The sequence below is a fragment of the Mixophyes fleayi genome, chromosome 6 (genome assembly GCF_038048845.1).
Source record: "Mixophyes fleayi isolate aMixFle1 chromosome 6, aMixFle1.hap1, whole genome shotgun sequence".
NCBI classification, from domain to species: domain Eukaryota; kingdom Metazoa; phylum Chordata; class Amphibia; order Anura; family Limnodynastidae; genus Mixophyes; species Mixophyes fleayi.
In genome coordinates this window covers 173,955,933-173,975,090 of record NC_134407.1, presented here as the reverse complement: position 1 = coordinate 173,975,090, position 19,158 = coordinate 173,955,933, and the positions used below count along the sequence as shown (strand labels likewise).

At 40.7% G+C, this 19,158-nt stretch overlaps 1 protein-coding gene across 7 annotated transcripts in view; it reads right to left on the bottom strand.

The window, feature by feature from the left end:
* MEIOC (meiosis specific with coiled-coil domain) overlaps window positions 1–19,158 on the bottom strand; it is a 70,566-nt gene that overhangs the window by 36,278 nt on the left and 15,130 nt on the right. For all 7 annotated transcript variants that reach the window (XM_075177315.1, XM_075177316.1, XM_075177314.1 and 4 more), the window contains one exon: window positions 10,315–10,475. In XM_075177315.1, coding sequence (XP_075033416.1) covers window positions 10,315–10,475 — 161 coding nt within the window. The remainder of the gene's footprint in view (window positions 1–10,314; window positions 10,476–19,158) is intronic.

Here is a 19,158-nt window from a genome sequence, read left to right as displayed (position 1 = left end):
GGAGAGGGGTAAAATTTGCTGACGATGAATCCCTCAAACAAAAATTCTAGATCTCAATTTCACTCCCATGACTAAACAATCCCTAGAATCAGAATTCAAATTTATATGGAAATCTTGTAGAATATAATATCTAGGCATATATCCAGTGTGTTCTTTAAAGCCTGCATGGCATCAGTGTAAGGTGATCAATGCATGGAGACTGAAGCTGGGGTTTGTGCCATGTGGCTAGCAATGGTGTCCATGCCGTGTGGTTGACAATAGAATTGTTGAGAGGATTCACAATACTAGCTCCAGATGACAACTGTCAGGAAACAATTTGCAATGACAGCTTGCAAACATATCTACAATACGTAAAACACTGAACAAGAATGGTGTTCATGAGAAGACAGCACAGATGAAACCACTGCTACTCAAAATTATATTTGCACGTCTGAATTTCGCTAAAGAGCATCTGGAGAATCCACAATGCTACTGGCAAAATGTTCTGTGGACAGATAAAACGAGTTTTTTTTATAGGAACATACAACACTATGTGTGGAGAAAACAAAGGCACAGCACACCAGCATGAAAACATCATCCCAACTGTAAAGGATGGTGGAGGGAGCATGACGGTGTGGTGCTGCTTTGTTCCTTAAGGGCCTGAACTGCTTGGATTTAGGGACATAAAAATGAATTCCAAAGTTTCTAAAGAAATTTTGCAGGAGAATGAAAGGCTAGCTGTCTGATAATTGAAGGTCAACAGAAGCTTAGTGATGCAGCAGGAATTTGACGAAAAACACAGAAGTAAATCGACAACTGAATGGAAGAAAGTTAGATCTCTAGGGATAAACTTATTAAGCTGCGGACTGCAAGTTTTAAAAAGTGGAGATGTTGCCTATAGCAACCAGATTCTAGCTGTCATTTTGTAGAAAGTACTAGATAAATAACTAGAATCTAATTGGTTGTTATAGACAACATCTCAACATTTTCAAACCCGCAACTTGATAAATTTACCTCCTAGAGTGGCACAGCAAAGTCCTCGAACGCGATTGAGATGCTGTGGCATGACTTGAAGAAACCGATTCACACCAGACATCCCAAGAATATTGCTGAACTGAAACCGTTTTAAAAGGAAAAATGGCGCAAAATTGTACAAGTTTGATCCACAGCTACAGGAAACATTTGGTTGAATTTAATGCTGCCAAAGGAGGGTTCACATACTTTTTCCACCCTGCACTGTAAATGTTTACATAGCATATTCACTAAAGACATCAAAACGTATAATTGTTTTTGTGTTATTAGTTTAAGCATACTTTGTTTACTCTTGTGACTTAGATGAATATCCGATCACAATTTATGACCAATTTATGCAGAAATCTAGGTAATCCCAAAGGGTTCACATACACTGTATTAGTTTATTTCCTTTAATATAATTGTATCTACACTGCAGTTCTTCTGTTGAATTCAAACACTGGTCAGTCTGGGAGCTGAATACAGAAATTTGTGGCCAACTAGGTCAAAACATCCTTATTGGCCAATGACATTGGAACATGAATTAGGACACTAAAGCCAATGAAAAAAAAAACAACAAATTGCCATCAAAATAAAAATGACAGAGGAGTTTCCCTACAACATTTCACATTAGGGAATAACTGGCTAACTTTTGCTAATTGAAAAAACAAACAAACAAATAAGCACAATTTGTGTGTATTGCCACTCGTTATGGCATCCAGCAGCGGACGGTCAGACGGGGGGGGGGGGGGGGGGGTCGGGGTATTCCCCGGTGGGCTCCAGTGTCTGATAGCCCCACCCTCTTCATTGGTGGGGCGCAGCAGAGCAAAGCTTGTCCTGAGCGATTTTCAATAGTATAGAGAGCCAAGACACAGCTCTCTACATCTATAACCAGGGCAAGTGAGTTGCCTGATAATCTGGAATATCTATCTTTTTTTTATTATTATTACTACTACTACTATCTTAAACAGGGCTCAAAGTGGAGTGGTCGTTCTCCATCCCATTTCTTCAGATTTGCCGGTGGTAAGCAGGGTAGGCAAGGTGGGGGAGAGCCATGCCTGAGAGGTGCTCCGCTTCGACTGCCTTCCCCGCTAGTGCTGTATCCGACGGGTGTTCTTCTGGCTCCTCTCTGCTCCATTCTGACTGTCGGGACATGACGACATCAGTGAGACTGGAGCAGGGAGCAGGAATCAGAGAGGAGCAAGAAGAGCAGCAATCGGATGCAGCACAGATGAAAAGAACACTGAAGGCAGAGAAGACGAGAGCAGAAAGAAGGTCATAGAAAGGCAATTCTAGAATGGAGAGGGACAGAATGATTAATGAGGGCACACGGTGATATGGAGGGGGCACAGAGATGGATATGGGGGCAGAGAGAGCTACAGCTATGGGGGCACAGTGTAATATGGAGGGGTGCACAGTGTGATATGAATGAGTGGTGCACAGTTTGATATAAAGGATTGGGTACAGTGTGATAAAGGAAGAGGCACTGTGCAATGGAGGGGAGGGTACAGTGAAATGAGGAGGGAGGGGGCACAGTGTGATGGAGGGCCAAAAGTGTGAATTAACTAGTGAAAGGGAATAATAGGAGCAGGAACAGGGATAGACAGGATGAAGGAGCAAGTTTAAAGCAAGAGAAGCAATATGTGAGGCACAGGGGAGAGCAGGTAGGGAGGGAAAGAGAAATATACCTGCAATGAATATAGGGGCACATAGGAACCGAGAAAAGAAACAGATAAGGTAAAGATAAAGGGTAACATAGAAGATATAAGTGAGATATTATGGCTAGTTTTATTATAATATGGGGATATGAGGGCAAATGTAAGTACACAAAAAAGACAGAAGGGAGAGGTGGAGGGACACAGAGGAAAGGTAATTGGACACGAAAGGTGGAGGACACAGGATAGCCTTGCATCATTTAATATCTTTTATATTATACTGTATGTGATGTTGAATACTTTCGTGTCAAAAAAGAAAGACAAAAGTATTATAGGAGCGAAACCTATATATTTGCTAGCTTTCAGAACACAGAGGCCCCTTAATCAGGCAAGTTTACAAATGAATGACTGAGAAAAGGGCACAACATTTAAGAGATGGAACATCAAGCAATTTGTATGGGACGGGGGGGAATACATCATAACAATAAGCTAATGTAATAAAACTGAGGTTTTCGTTATGAATGGAAGATTGAAAGTCCTAAGAGTTCAAAGATCTGGAGTCACTGTGGGGTGTGAAGTGTGTATGTAGTGGGTCATAAATCCAGGTGTTAGGTTGAGTCCTTGAGTCAATGACTGGAATGTTATCAGCTTGAATTCCCAGACTTTTCTCTCCCTGTCATTTTTTTAAAAAAAACTTTCAGTATGAAGACTTTTAAATCTGTCATACTGTGTCCTGGTCCAGAGTGTTTACCAACGGGGGTGTCCAGAGTCTTCTTTATTGTGTGTCTGTGTAGATTCATCCTGAATTGTAGTTTCTGCTTGGTCTCCCCAATGATTCCCTCAGGGCACCTTGTACACTGTAATATGTACACCACATTGGAGGATGTACATGAGAATGTGTCTGCTTTTATAGTCCCGTTGTGTGTTGGGTATGTGGACTGTTTGTTGGTAGGACATGGGTGCCGGTTTTGCATTTTTTGTTAGGGAAAGTGCAAGTTTCTGATGGTGATGAGAGGGCACTTCTAACGAGGAGATTTCTTAAGTTCGGAGGTTGTTTGATGGTATTCTTGTTGTAGGAATGTATTCCTCAGCGATAGCAGAACACATCCACAGAGCCACAAAAATACCAAAGATAGCCTCCTGGATTACAAACAGAAGGAGGACAACAGCAGGGTGCCCCTAGTAGTCACTTACATTCCCCACATGAACATCTTGGAGAAAATTGCTGCTGATCTTCAGCCTATATTTCAGAAAGACAATAGACTAAAGGAAATATTCCCATATTTATCTCTCCTTTCATACAAACAACCTCCAAACTTAAGAAATCTCCTTGTTAGAAGTGCACTTTCATCACCATCAAAGACTGAAACCTGCACCCATGTCTATGAACAAACAGTCCACATACCCAACACACAACAGGACTATATGGGGAATATTCAATTCCGATCCCGATCCGCGGTAACGGAAAATGCTCTGCCTGTGACAGATCACATGATCGCAGGGGGAATGATTCCTCCACCCCTGCGATCGCATCCTGGTGCCTGGCTGTCACGGTGACAGCCAGGCTGAAGACACAGTAGCGGAGACCAGCGGCAGGCCCCCAGGTAAGTATATGTTGCGCTGTTGTACCGGGTCCCCTGGTGAGCCCAGGCCCGGTACAACAGTACCCCCCGTGCCCCCCTTATTGCACTGCATGGTTTAAGTGTACAATAAAATCTGCTTTATTAGTTACAAGTCCATATCTATATAGCAAAAATAACTCCTAAAGATTTTAACCACTCATGCTCCCTTTACACAGATGTTACCATATGCTCTCATTATCACACAGGAATACTCCCCAGGCGGGGTTGGCTTATCTCCTGTCTGCTATGTCCAAGATTATAAGCATAGCCTTGCAAATAATGAATTACTCCTACAAAACGGGTGCATGCAATTTGTATTTAAGCTATAACAGAACAAAATGGCTATAAGGCAACAAGGTGGCGTCAGCTTAGCAAAATCACATTTCTCAATACATATTGTTATAATTGATTTTTGTTTTCATTTTTAAATAAATGGTGAATGGTTTGATTGTCCTGAACATTTTAAAACTTTAACATGTAGTTCAAAAGCATATTTCATGCAATCCATTATATAATTGTTTGAATTCACTAGATGATTGTGCGAATCTGTCAATAATTGCTTCTGCATCCATTTCATCTAACAATTCCTTTTCAATGGATAGCAACATGTATGATTCAAAGCTCTCAGACAGTGGATTTCTTAGTCCTGTCTTTATGATATTTAGCTTTGAAAATGTCCTCTCACATTGGACTTGAGTAACTGATAGTGTGCAGATGACTTCATAAAGGTTATCATATGACTTGTCATGAAGTCTGTTGGATGCCAGAATTTTAAGTACACACGATGGGCAAGTGCTAGAAATTTTACACTTGTTGCAACTGGAAACCATGTTCTCACCATCATTACACAATAGCTTTAATACATCAAATATTGAAGCAAAAGAAAACAATTCAAATTACTAGATCTTTGCTGATTTGTGGGGACAGCTTAAAACCTTCCAATGCTTCATCTTCAAGGCTCTTCTCTGCAATAGTTTTAAACTTTGCTGGGTCCAAGCAGGATAAATCTTTATACAACTTTTTGTTTTGTACAAAGTGTGAATCTAATGACTGAACAATGCGGTTCATTATTAGGTTAAAACACATTTACTCGAAAAATCAGCTAATCTGGGGAATTTCTTTCATCATCTATAAGCTCATCTACCAGTCTCCTCTTCTTCCTCTGGCTCATAACTGGCAATGTTGTTTCCAAAGAGTCAATTTCCAATGTTTGTTTTTCATCCATATTCAACATCCACAAGTTTTGCCATTACATTTATTTACAAAATCCTCTCTGTGAATGTTATCAAATGTTCTTGCCTGTTTCTTCAACTTTATTGTAGCTGAATCTAGTAAACTCCATGCACTAAACATATCTACACCACTTAACACAAAAAATATCATTGCTGCAATAGCGCAAGACTCAGTCTTTCACAGGTGACCCACAGGTGAGAGGAAAATAAAGTACCAAACAAATAAATGAATAAAGGACCGGCACTAATAACTGATATCAGTTACTAGCGCCGGTCCTATATTCATATCTACACCACTTGCCTGTAAACATCTTGATAACGGGGCTGTGGTTTCAAATATTTACTAAATGCTGTCAGTATTGTTTCAAACTTTAGAAGACTTTGTGAAGTAAACATTTTCTTCTTGTTTTGTTTTTGCATCAAACTTTTCTGAATCTTGTATCATTAATAAGCACGTCAATAGATTTACAAATGTACTAACGGCGGCATCATCAAAACATCCAAATATAGTTGTTGCTGCATAGGATTTTCCTGACAATCTTGTCTCACCAATTAGCTTTAATCATTTCATTTTTCCTTGTCCTGGACGTCTTCCAACAAATTCTATCCATACAGCCATTCTCTTGTATAATGTTTTTACAAACATTGCTAAATTCTAGAGCAACTTGTAAAAAGAAACCGCAAGCACGCAACATTTTGTATTTTCAGTTATCACCAAATTCAAAACATGGGCATAGCACCATATATGAACATGCTGATCAGCCACATCAGTAATTTTACTTTGCAAACCATTATACAGGCCATGGTAGCTTGCAGCTCCATCTGTACAATCAGATAAACATTTTTTGGGATCAATTTTAAGATGCTGTAATGTTTCAGTCAATGGGGCATATTCAATTAGCTTTTTCGGTCCGCGATTACACACGGCTGCGCGTGTAAAGTGACAATACGGTACCTTACCATTGCGGATTTCCCTTCGCAACCCTATGGAGTGCATACGGAAATCTGCGATGTTGCGGTATCAGGACTCGTCCAGCCGAGCGTAATTGCCGAAAAGCTAATTGAATATGCCACAATATATCAAAAAGTCCCTGTCCTGTGCCATCATTACTTGGCACAACTGAAAGTAGTCGCGCACAGAAGCATATACCGAATAATAATGCTAAATTGATATATACTTTTCCATGCTGGTAGGGGTAATATTCCTGAAATTAAAACTTAATAAAAAAAATACTCCACGCTGGGAAAAAATGAACATCTACAATTAAATGTTGAATCCAGCTTTTGCAATAAGCTCGCTATTTATAGTTTTGCATTTGATAATTGTAGTTATTGTGTTGCTGTATTCTGCATTTTGTTTGAAATATGTTGTAGCGCATTGTAACAAATTTCTACAGTACAGTAGCGAGGTCCATTATGTATTTCTGCGAGGAATATATAATGGATCTCGCCGAAAGAACACGATGATGGAAATATATTATATATGCATCTATTATTAACAATTTTAACAATCACGGTAACTTTAACTGCAGAGTAAATAAAAATATTATTTGTTCAACTTGCATTTTGTGTGTATATACTATTATTTGAGACTGCAGATTAAATATATAAACTACCTAGTATTTTTGTACTAACTTTATAAAATGAAAGAAAATACATTATATTTAAATTAAAGGGCATATGGCCACAGTTAATAAAAATATATTAATTAAATACATACCTTTTATAAAAGACATCAAACATAGCAAACACGAGGTGAAGAGCTGACAAAGCACACTCAAACGGAGGCCGACACATTGAAAAAATATTTGCTGTCTTTGAAATAGCTCGATACAAAGTTGACTCCGACTGCACTTCATGATCCCAGGCTGGGATTCCCAGCTAAGCTTCATTGCGCAGTCGCAATAGTAAAGATCCAAGCCTATACAACGTATGTGTCCACCTCACATAACCCTAATCAGAATTATGTTTTCAGAGTTATTTATTATATTTTTAAATATATAGTATCCTCAAAAAATCATCAAAATAGTAATCAAGGTAATATCAGCTCCTAAATATAATATTACAAAAAGATTTCCCAGAATGTCAGAAATGTAACAGACAGCTAATAATGTTCAAAGGTCATATAATAAACCAAAACATAATAACATCAGTGCACTGATATCACGAATATACATAAACAAAAGGGCAAGTACCCAATGTATTAATCTATAAAACCCAGTTCTGTAGTCGATAAAGGGCTTGAGATAAACAACAATAGTGATAAATAGTTCTTAATTACTATGAAGTCCACAAATGTAGTGTCGTAGAAATGGCAACCTTATCAGCTGCAAAGGATATATGGCATGATCTACTAAGAGCGATATCCTGTATCAAATGTTCTGACAGATGTAATATTGAACAAGTCTGAGATATGGCAATACACTGAATGTAAAAGCAAGCTAAATCCAAAATCTCTGTACCTTGGACAAATGTAGGGCTGGCGTCTGCTTTAATAGTTCCGAAGCTATGCTTCTTGAAAATCACACAGCAATGTCCGAAGCGGCTAGTGTCGGGGAGCGGGTATAAGGTAACTTACACCACTGTGGGAACTTCACAGACAATATCAGTACAAGTAGAGTAGTATTTCTCGATTTGGAAATCTACATTGAGAACAACAGGATTGAGACTAGGACATTTCTGAAAGAAATGCACTGTAATTCATACATTCTATCCACTAGCAATATATTGTTATATTTACGAGGGCTGGAGCTCACCCTTCTCCACCCATCCCTGAGAGGCAGCCAATCACCCACTTTCAAAGGAAGCGCAAATACCGAACTTTATGTTTAGTATTAGCTACTGCTTGCCGACATCAGAGGGTATGTAAATGCTGTGTGACAACAAATGGTAGCTCGCATTTATTCTGGAGAAAAATGAAAATATCGATAAGGTGAAAGTAGCATTCCTTCATCCATCACCAGCTTTTTAATGCCAATGGAAGCCGAATGTTTTATAGATTACTATGGTAGATGTTCTGTGTAAGGGGAATCCGTTAACTCCAACAGGTTGAATGTACACCCTTTCTGAAATGAAAATACTAAATACAAATAAAGCCTTCAGCCAGTTCCAACCAATCAAGTAGCACCATCCATCCAGAGCAGCAGCACCAAATGGTAGTGATATGTAGTAAGCTTTCTTATAATGTGTGAAATGCATAAAATTATCACAAATGTTTTAAATATTTCAGTATTAACATACTGAAATATTTAAAACATTTGTGATAATTGTATGCTATTGTACATAATATACATCAAAGGGATTATTACAGGAGATAAATTAAAAGTAATGAACAGGCCTAGATAGTTCCCATTTGCATTATTTTATCAAACAGTCCAAAATGAAAACTCCTGTAGCAAATGATCGCAAAATAAAACTTTGGGGATTTATTAACAGCATGAACAGTTTTTGAGATGTTTTTCAAAAAATTAATTTAACTACCGGTAATTAAATTAACAGTATGGCCTTCCTGATAAAATCAAAATTTTGATATTGAAAATGTTATAATTTTTATTTTTATTGAATCATACTCCTGTGTTATATATCATGAAATCCCATAAAGAAAGGTTTCAAATGAGACCTTGCTCAGCTCTCTAGCTCAATTAGGTGAGCTACAAATGCATATTAAACAAACATTAAAAACAAATTTTTTGTTAAAAAAAAGTGCAACTTTTGGGGTTTTCTTTACACCCATGATAGTATTTATTTTACCAAATATCATTACAATCTGAAAAGGTCAGTTTTGAAACCCTGTGTTGATTTGATGTGGAATAACCCTGTCCTCACATTCCTCAATGTCCTGTCCATCCACCAGCTGTGTTTCTACCTTCCTTTTACTTCCCTCCTCTCTGCCACCTTCACTCCTCCTCATCCTCTCAGGACTGTGAAAATCAGCTTGCAGCACAAAGACCAGAGCCCAACCATTAATCTTCATGCAAGTGAAAATTTTATTTTCTTTCAGCTGATGTTTACATGTGCTTACCTGCGCAGCAGGCCTCCATGCTACACCTCTTAATTCAGCAGGCCAGAGGGGAGAAATGGGGGGGCCTGCCTGATTCAGTGTACTGGGCCCCGCAGTTTCTGATGGCAGCCCTGTTTGCAAGGTCTGCATTTTCTTCATAGACCACACTATGATGCTATACGTTGTCCTCAGTGGGCTGACCACATCCCATTTAATGACTGACCACACCCCCTCTTGCAGTTGGCCACACCTCAATCTAATTTGCACTACCACTGCATTTCCCCGGTGGGCCCATTATGTCCCAGTCAAACACTGATGGCATTCATTTGCTTCAGTTATCTGGCCCTCAGCCATCAGTCTCAAGTGACAGCACATTACTGGATGTACTGTCCATGAAGAAATAAAGGAAAAACAATAAAGTAAGGTAAGTTGCATGTATTCATGAGTAACATACAGCAGTAATATATATAAACTCATCTTTTGCTTACTGGACCTGTGAAGGCAATCTCACTTGTTACTGAGCTGTAATAAAGTAATATGTACATAGATAATGAGGGGGTGGGGTGATATACAGTCTCATAGACATGTCTGTGTCAAATATACTACTGAGCAGTGAACAATTTCTGAATAATTTTCTAATAGATGGCATCTTATTTTACTACCTCTCCTTTTTTATATTCACTTTCGGTTCCATCAGTTTGGAACAAATTCTAATGAAAAATGAGACAAGCTTTTTGAAAAGTAATACTCAACAGTTATTTTAACAATTATAAAGTGAGATTTGTTCATATAATGAAAATCCAAATTTAACTTACTTGGTATTGAGCTGTGTGGAAGCTGCAAGCTTCATCTCATCAGGGTATGTAGACCAAGGTGTGCAGAAAATAGAAGAATTAGCGGGGTTTGTTGAATAATTACATGAAGTGGTAGTAATTGAAGGCTCATAACTGTGATGCATGTCAAATGGTTCCTCAATCTGTAAAGAAACATGTTTGTACATTTTATAGAAGCCATCTGTACATACAACTGAAGGCAACATATAGTTGTTGAAAGGCTCAATCTACAAGACTGCAATTATAATTAGAATGAAACTGGACCAGTTATAGAATCCTTGGTTACAGCTACTGGTAACATAATAAAGAGACTCAATTCAAAGAATATTATATCACATACTGCTAAACAAGTCCATTTTATACATACTGTTAAACTACTCTTATTGCAGATGCAATAATGTTTCCCTCCAGCTGTTGTGAAAAAACAAATGCCAGCATAAACTCGCATCATCACATGGCTAACGGAGCATAATGGAACTTTGAACTTCAAAAGTGGGAGTGCCATAAGTCACCAAAGCCTATCTTATTCAATCATGTAATTTCGCTCTTACAAAATTAGAATGTTAAAAATTTATTTTTATTACAAAAGTGGAATTTCCAGATCAAGCTGTTAACATTTTATCAACTGCGTGTTATCTAACTTTATAATGCTACAGAGAAGTAAAAACATAACAAATTGGAAGAATAAACACTTTGTCGTGAAAACGCGACAAAGCATCAAATATTGAAACCATCATTTTTTGGTTGTAAACTTAAAATTGACTGCTGGAGGGAAACCTTGCGACATCACGACATTACAAAGCAACAAATCCTTTTTTCTAAATAGCATTTTTGGGCTAATTACCAAATTGTTTGCTAAGAAATAAAAATTGCTACATATTACAAATCGGACCCGGGCAACGCTGTGTGGCCCCCCTTGACTACCTTGACCCGGGGAGCCTGCATTTTGAACAGAAAGACAAGACTGTGTTGGAACAATCAGGGGAATCCCAGTATTATAGGGTAACTAGGAGAACAAAGATATAAATAGATTGGGCGCTAGTATGACCTTAAAAAATGTCTATCAGCTGCACCACTTATAGGCATCCAGCCTACAAAAATTGAAGAAAACTTCTTCTAATGAAACGGCTCCTGTAGCCGATAAACGCGTCATGCAACTTTTGCCCACATTTTATAAGTGTCTATTAGCTATGTGCAAGAGCGGTAGAGGACTTTTACTATGGACAACATGGATGGATCTGATTTTCTACCAAATGTATACAAGCGAGATAAGTGAGACATCGCTTCACATGCAAGGTACTTTTTAGCATATACGGAAATTTTCTCACTATTCAAGTGCTCGTGAGCAGGACCAGTTCAGCTTTTTGTGAGACCTGTAAGCTGCAGTAACCAACAGGTGACAATTTACATGCTGATCATCTTGAGCTTACAACTACCAATGCTCGAACAAATCACTGACACATCCAACCGTGCTTACTTTTTCCAATAAAGGAGTGTTAAGGAATATATTCTATCTGCACTAACAGCCGGAACAAAGTTGATCTCATTTGAGGAATTGGTTTAATTAACCCCTGTTTCACGGGTTGGAGCTTAAAGGAGACTGATATATATACTAGTTCCGAGATGATAGATTTCTCAAATGTGCACATGTGAATACTGTGGAATCCTATCCATTTATTAGAGTTGTCTATATTAAGATTACATCTATTCAATATCAAAGCAGATATTGGATTTATATATCAGTATGCTATTTGTCCTCTTGTGATATCTTTTGCAGTCTATACTTGCAAATAGGCTGCCTCTTAATATATATGGCCAAGTGATATGTTTATCTATTTTATGTTTTATTTGTGCTAATAAATGTGTGTTAAATGTTTTACCAAGCGCCCACTATTCTTTTTATGGTTTTTCTTCAACTAGGAGAACATACAATATAGAAAGATAAGGCATTCAAGTGAAGACAATCCACCCATAATGTGAGAAGGGTCATTTTTAGTTTAATAGAACATCCAGTAAGAGGAGTTACAGTCCGGAAATGGAATGGATTTTTTAATAGTACAGTAGGCAACTTAGAGCTTCTGAACAATCTGCTGATCAATAAATTAACAAGCAGATGCACAATCTGATAAAGTCACAGAATGAAAATGATTCATGTTAAGTCATTTCCATAGCACTTTGAAGGGTTAGCAGCCTTCTAGCTAAGTAGGCATAAGGGAAGCTCATCATCTTTACCTAGGACCTGAAGTTTTCCCGACTTATTTGGGCACTCATGAACTAAATGCTGTTATGGCTGACGGCAAGTGTCCAAACGGGCCGAGGTCAATCGTTACAGCGGGCAGCGGTGGTGTAGTCCAGGCAAAAGGTCAGGGCTGGCGGCAAATAACGAATCCAGGTAACAGGCAGAGATCAAGGTCACAGGCAATACAGCAGAGTCCAGTACATGGTCCAAGGTCATACACAGCAAGATCAATCCAAAGCCAGAGAAGGGGAACAAAGCAGGTAAGTATGCACAGAGCAGGAACTATAACCGGCAGTGAGGCCCAGTCCTCACTGCCTTAAATACTATGATGGACAAATCAGAAAGGAGGAGGACAGGGCTGACAATCAGCTACTAGCTGGGAACTAGCATAGGTCATATCACAAACCAGGAACATGTATGAATGACAAATAGAATCATGCGAGAGCTCCCCCTGGTGTTGGAGGATGTCCCCACACCCTCCACAAATATAAGTGCATTGAAACGAATGCACGTGCTCGGCTGCTACCTCACGCCAGGATGCGGCGTACTGCTGCGGCTAGTAACAGTACCCCCCCTTGAGGAGGGGTCAAGGAACCCCGACAACCTGGTTTCCCAGGGAACCGTTTGAAAAAATCCTTGAGCAATTCGCCAGCATGTAGATGTCTTTGTAGCACCCAATAACGTTCCTCTGGGCCATAGCCCTTAAAATGGACCAGAAAATGAATTTGTCCTTGGACTGTAACAGAATGGGGCTTGCGGGCTTGATGCGGCCTAAATTTTTGAGACCAAGTAACTGAGTAACGAACAATGAAATGTCCTGGGAATCCTGAGGGAACAAGGAAGATTCAGTCTAAAAGTCACTGGATTAATCTGCTAAGTAATAACAAAGGGTTCAATGAATCTGGGACCTAACTTTTTGCAGGGCTGCATGAGTCTGAGGTTGCGTGTAGACAGCCAGACCTTATCACCAACTCTGAAAGAACATGGTCTGCGATGCAGGTCTGCATAAAGTTTGGACTTACAAGAGGCTTGTTTGAGGGCTATATGGACTTTTTTCCATATCCGTGACAGACGGCCAGCGAAGCAATGAGAATCCAGGATATTGGAGGATGTCAAAATGGACAAGGAGTTTGACCGTGGATGGAATCCCAGGTTACAGAAGAATAGAGACAGCTGTGTAGAAGAGTGGTATGCGTTGTTGTAAGCGAACTCCGCCCATGGAAGCAGAGAGGACCAGTCGTTATGGCATTTGGATACATACAAATGAAAAAATTGCTCAAGGGATTGGTTGACCCTCTCGGTTTGTCCGTTGGACTGTGGGTGATATCCTGAAGGAAAACAGAGTTTGATTCCCAGACGGATACAAAAGGCTTTCCAGAAGGTGGCAACAAATTGAGAGCCACGGTCCGAGACAATAATGACAGGGAATCCATGGAGTCGGAAGACGTGTTGGATGAACAAGGACGCCAGCGTTCTGGCACATGGCAACCCTGCAAGTGGAATGAAGTGGGCCATCTTACTAAACCGGTCAACAACTACCCAGATGGTTTTAAAGCCAGACGAGCGAGGTAATTCCACAATAAAGTCCATAGATATATGGTTTAGCTGCAACAGATAGCGGCATGAGAGGACCAGTAGGAAGACTGAGAGAGGACTTATTCCTAGCACAACTTTCACAGGAAAGCACAGATTCTCTGGTATCAGCAGATAAAGAAGGCCACCACACCAAACGGAATAGCTGTTCAATGGTCTTAGATACTCCAGGATGACCCGAGGTCTTGTTGTCGTGACATTCGGTGAGGACAGTCTTCCTCAGGTGGTCCGGTACAAATAATCTACCTGTGGGAGTTGCTGGTGGTGCCAAATGCTGGAAGTCCTGAAGGATCATGCCTAAATCCTGGGTCAGACCTAGAAAAATGTCAGAGGCAGGGATAATAGAAGATGGTTCAGCGAGGGGAAGATGTGTGGAGATAAAGCTGCGAGACTTTTTCTTTTCTTACTGGATCACTCGTATCACATGACTACCATCAAGGAATTGGACTACCATCCCCACGTGATTACAAGCACGGACTATGTATAGAGGGCTTTTTTGTCCTGATAATTATACCTCTGATGAAACGGCCAGTGCGCCGAGAAACGAGTCAGGCATTTACTGGATTCTAGCTGGTAATTGAGACAGCAGAGTGACTAATTTACCCCGGGGTTGAAGAGTCTCTTCGTGATTCGGATGGTTAATACCTCTATCTACTACTGCTTGGAGACTGAATCTTTGGATCATCCGTCCACCCATCCGAGATAACATGAAGAACTTAACTTCTCAAGGCTCCTATTTTTCCTCTCATAGAGAGGGCATTTTTGCAGCACACAGGGAATTTGCACACGAAATTGAGCTTAAATGAACATTTCGTAATATATGTGTGATATCTCACTAAATTCACAGATCTCAACATCTGCGGTTTAAGGATTTGTTCCTCCCTCCTTGTGTCTCTACATATATACCTTCCGGGACCGAGTCTCTCACTTTGAATATCAATCTGCACACAAAGTTGTGCTCATTTATGGGCTTTAATCTCTATATGTATGGTCATTTCAATCTTTCACTACACATCCATTTAAGAATATTTTTCATGTGCTTTGATTCATTAAGAGTGTTGAATGCAATTTATGCCAGCTCTTTCACACACTTGTTACTGGCTAATGTTTTATTTGTGTCATTGTCTATTCGATTTTATATAATAAATTGAATTGTTATTAATTTAACTATTAGTTTATAGTTTTTGCGCTCTGATCTTCTTCTCTTTTGTTATATCAACATTCAGGTTCCAGAGCCTGTAAGGAGAGCTGCAACTGGCCATAGTTATATATGTTTTATAAATGGTTATTTAATAGGTTTTTTTTAGAGAGCCCATTGTCTTTATATATTTTTTGCTAAATAATCTACCTGTGGGAGTTGCTGGTGGTGCCAAATGCTGGAAGTCCTGAAGGATCGTGCCTAAATCCTGGGTCAGACCTAGAACAATGTCAGAGGCAGGGATAATAGAAGATGGTTCAGCGAGAGGAAGATGTGTGGAGATAAAGCTGCGAGACAAGGCATCAGCCTTGGCGTTTTTGGATACTGGTTGGAACGTGATGAGGAACTTGAAACGAGAAAAAAACAGGACCCACTGGGCTTGTCTGAATTTTATGACCTTAGCGGATTGAATGAACTGAAGATTCTTGTGGTCAGTATATACCATAATCACATGAGCTGCTCCCTCAAGCCAGTGGCGCCATTCTTCAAATGCCCGCTTTACTGCCAATAACTCCCGATTACCGACATCATAGTGGGTTTCAGCAGCAGAAAGTTTTCGAGAAAGGAATGCACAGGGGTGCAATTTGTGGTGGTAGGGATCCTTTTGCGAAAGGATAGCGCAGTTCCAACATCGGAGACGTCAACGTCGACTATGAACGGCAGTTCTGGATTTGGATGTCAAAGAACCGGTGCAGAAATGAATGTATTCTTAAGTGCCCTGAAGGAATCCAACGCTGAGGGAGACCACTTAGTGGCGTCGGCCCCTTTTTGCGAGTAAGGGCTGTAATGGGAGCCACCAATACAGAGAAGGAACGAATGAATTGCCTGTAGTAGTTGGCGAACCCAAAGAATCTCTGACTGGCTTTCAGATTGGTAGGCTGTACCCAGTCAAGGATTGCTTGGACCTTACTGGGGTCCATCGAAAAGCCATCAGGGGAGATGACATATCCCAGGAATGTGACTTGGGTAACCTCAAACTGACATTTCTCCATTTTAGCGAAGAGATGGTGCTGACGTAATTTGAGAAGTACCTCCCTGGCGTGTAATCAGTGAAGATCCAGAGAATTGGAGTAGATTAGAATGTCATCGAGGTAGACCATAACGAACTTGCCCAAAAAATCTCGCAGCACATCATTAATAAAATCTTGGAACACGGCAGGGGCATTATATAACCCGAAGGGCATGACCAGATACTCGTAATGACCTGAATGGGTGTTGAAGGCCGTCTTCCACTCGTCCCCCTGCTTGATCCGAACCAGGTTATATGCTCCTTGCAGATCAATTTTAGAGTAAACAGCAGCTTGTTTAATCTGATCTAAAAGAACAAAGATGATCAGTAAAGGGTAAGTGTTTTTTACCGTTATTTGATTTAGGCCACGGTAATCTATGCATGGCCTAAGACTTCCGTCCTTTTTAGACACGAGACTTCCCACTGTTTAATGATGTCCTCGGTGAGCGGATCCGGCCGGACATGCCGGCAACTGATGCAACGGTCGGAAGCCCGATCTTAAAGGAACCGCCTACGAATCCACAGCATCTGGACATCGATCTTTGGGAACCGTCAAACCGGAATGCTATCCTGGGAGTCATAGCAGGAGTTCCACAAAAGCATCCACCTGCGGGGAAACATGGACAGTCCAAACTAGCATTGGTCGGTTATGTCGCAGATGAGCCCACCCCGCCTGTCAGTGAGGATACGGACTGGTCCGCAATACCAATTTTGTTTCCTTTGCGGGACTGTGCTCGAGACCAACTTAATGATGCCACTTTGGAACATGCCTTTAAAAGTGTGACGGAGGTAAATGGGGTAGCGAAAGCCGCCCAGCCTGCAGAAGGTATACCATATTTTATTGTTAAAAATAATTTCCTGTATAGAGTTGCTACTGTACAGGGGGATAAAGTAGAACAATTAATGGTACCTCAGGTCCATGTAACCCTAGTGTTAAAAGCAGCACATACACATGTCTGTGGGGGACACCTAGGGGAGGATAAAACACAGGAACGAGTTCTGCTTAGGTTTTACTGGCCCGGTGTACACATGGCAGTGAAAAAGTATTGCTGGACCTGTCCCATTTGTCAGATAACCTGTCCCAAAACCCATGTACAGGGCACCTCTCATTCCGATACCAATAGTACAAGTTCCCTTTGAACGGATAGCTATGGACCTTGTGGGGCCACTGGAAAAATCCGCACGTGGGCACCAATATATACTAGTGGTGCTTGACTATGCAACCAGATATCCAGAGGCAATTCCCCTACGAAACATAAAGTCCAGCACCATAGCTAAGGAACTTGTATTGATGTTTACACGAGGAATACCAAAAGAAATTCTCACAGATCAGGGTACTCCTTTCATGTCTAAACTGATGAAGGACAAGTGCCAGTTGCTAGGGGTTACGGCGCTTCACACCTCTGTATACCATCCACAAACAGATAGCTTGGTGGAACGCTTTAACCGCACATTAAAGCACATGCTCAGGAAAGCAGTGGCTCACGAGAAAAAAGATTGGGACACTCTTATTCCCTATTTGACGTTTGCCATCCGTGAGGTACCTCAAGCTTCAACAGGGTTTAGTCCCTTTGAGTTATTGTTTGGGAGACAGCCCAGGGGTATCTTGAATATGTTAAAAGAAGGGTGGGAGCAGCAAGGTCCCAGGGAGCCAAATCTGGTACAATTTGTGTCACAAATGTATGAGAGGCTAGGAAAGATAGGGCCCATTGTGCAGCAACATATAAAAGAGGCTCAGGAACAACAGAGAAAAAGTTATGATAAAAGTGCTGTTGTTCGATCTTTAAAGCCTGGGGACAAGGTCCTAGTCCTGGTTCCCACCCAAAAAAGCAAACTTTTTGCCCATTGGCAGGGTCCATATGAAGTTCTAGAGGCTGTCGGTCCTGTCAATTACAGAGTCCGCCAATTAGGTAGGAGAAGGGAGGAGCAAATATATCATGTCAACCTCCTTAAACCTTGGCATGATGAGGAAACCTCTCCTCAGGTAGTGAGTACTGCCATTGAAAAGTCTGAAGTGCCCATAGAGCCAGCTTTGTCCATTCAGCAGAGACAACAGACTGAAGAAATGGTTCGTCGGAACAGGGATGTCTTCTCTTCCATTCCTGGGCGCACTACCTTAATCAAACACGACATTGTCACTGCGCCAGGAGTCATTGTAAAGCAGAAGCCGTGTCGTATTCCAGAAGCCAGATGGGTGGACGTGAGAAAGGAGGTCGAGAAGATGCTCTAGTTAGATGTGATTGAAGAGTCCACTAGTATATGGAATAGTCCCATTGTGCTTGTCCCGAAACCCAATGGGACAATTAGGTTCTGCAATGACTTTAGGCGCCTAAACAGTATGTCGCAGTTTGATGCCTATCCGATGCCACGTGTGGATGAACTAGTGGAAAATCTTGCTGGTAGCAATTATTTAACAACCCTTGATCTAACAAAGGGTTATTGGCAAGTTCCCCTGACTTCCACAAACCAAAGACTGCATTTTCCACCCCTGATGGTCTCTATCAATATAAAGTCCTACCCTTTGGGTTGCATGGGGCACCTGCCACCTTCCAAAGGGCCATGAATAAATTGCTACGACCCCACACAGCTTATGCAGCCGCTTACTTGGATGATATAGTGATTTATACCCCAGACTGGGCATCACATTTAGCCAAAGTTGAGGCGGTCTTAGCTTCATTAAGGTCAGCAGGGTTAACAGCTAACCCAGAGAAATGTGCCACAGCCATGAGAGAAGCCAAATATCTGGGGTACATTGTTGGTCGAGGGCATGTAAAACCCCAGCTAGAC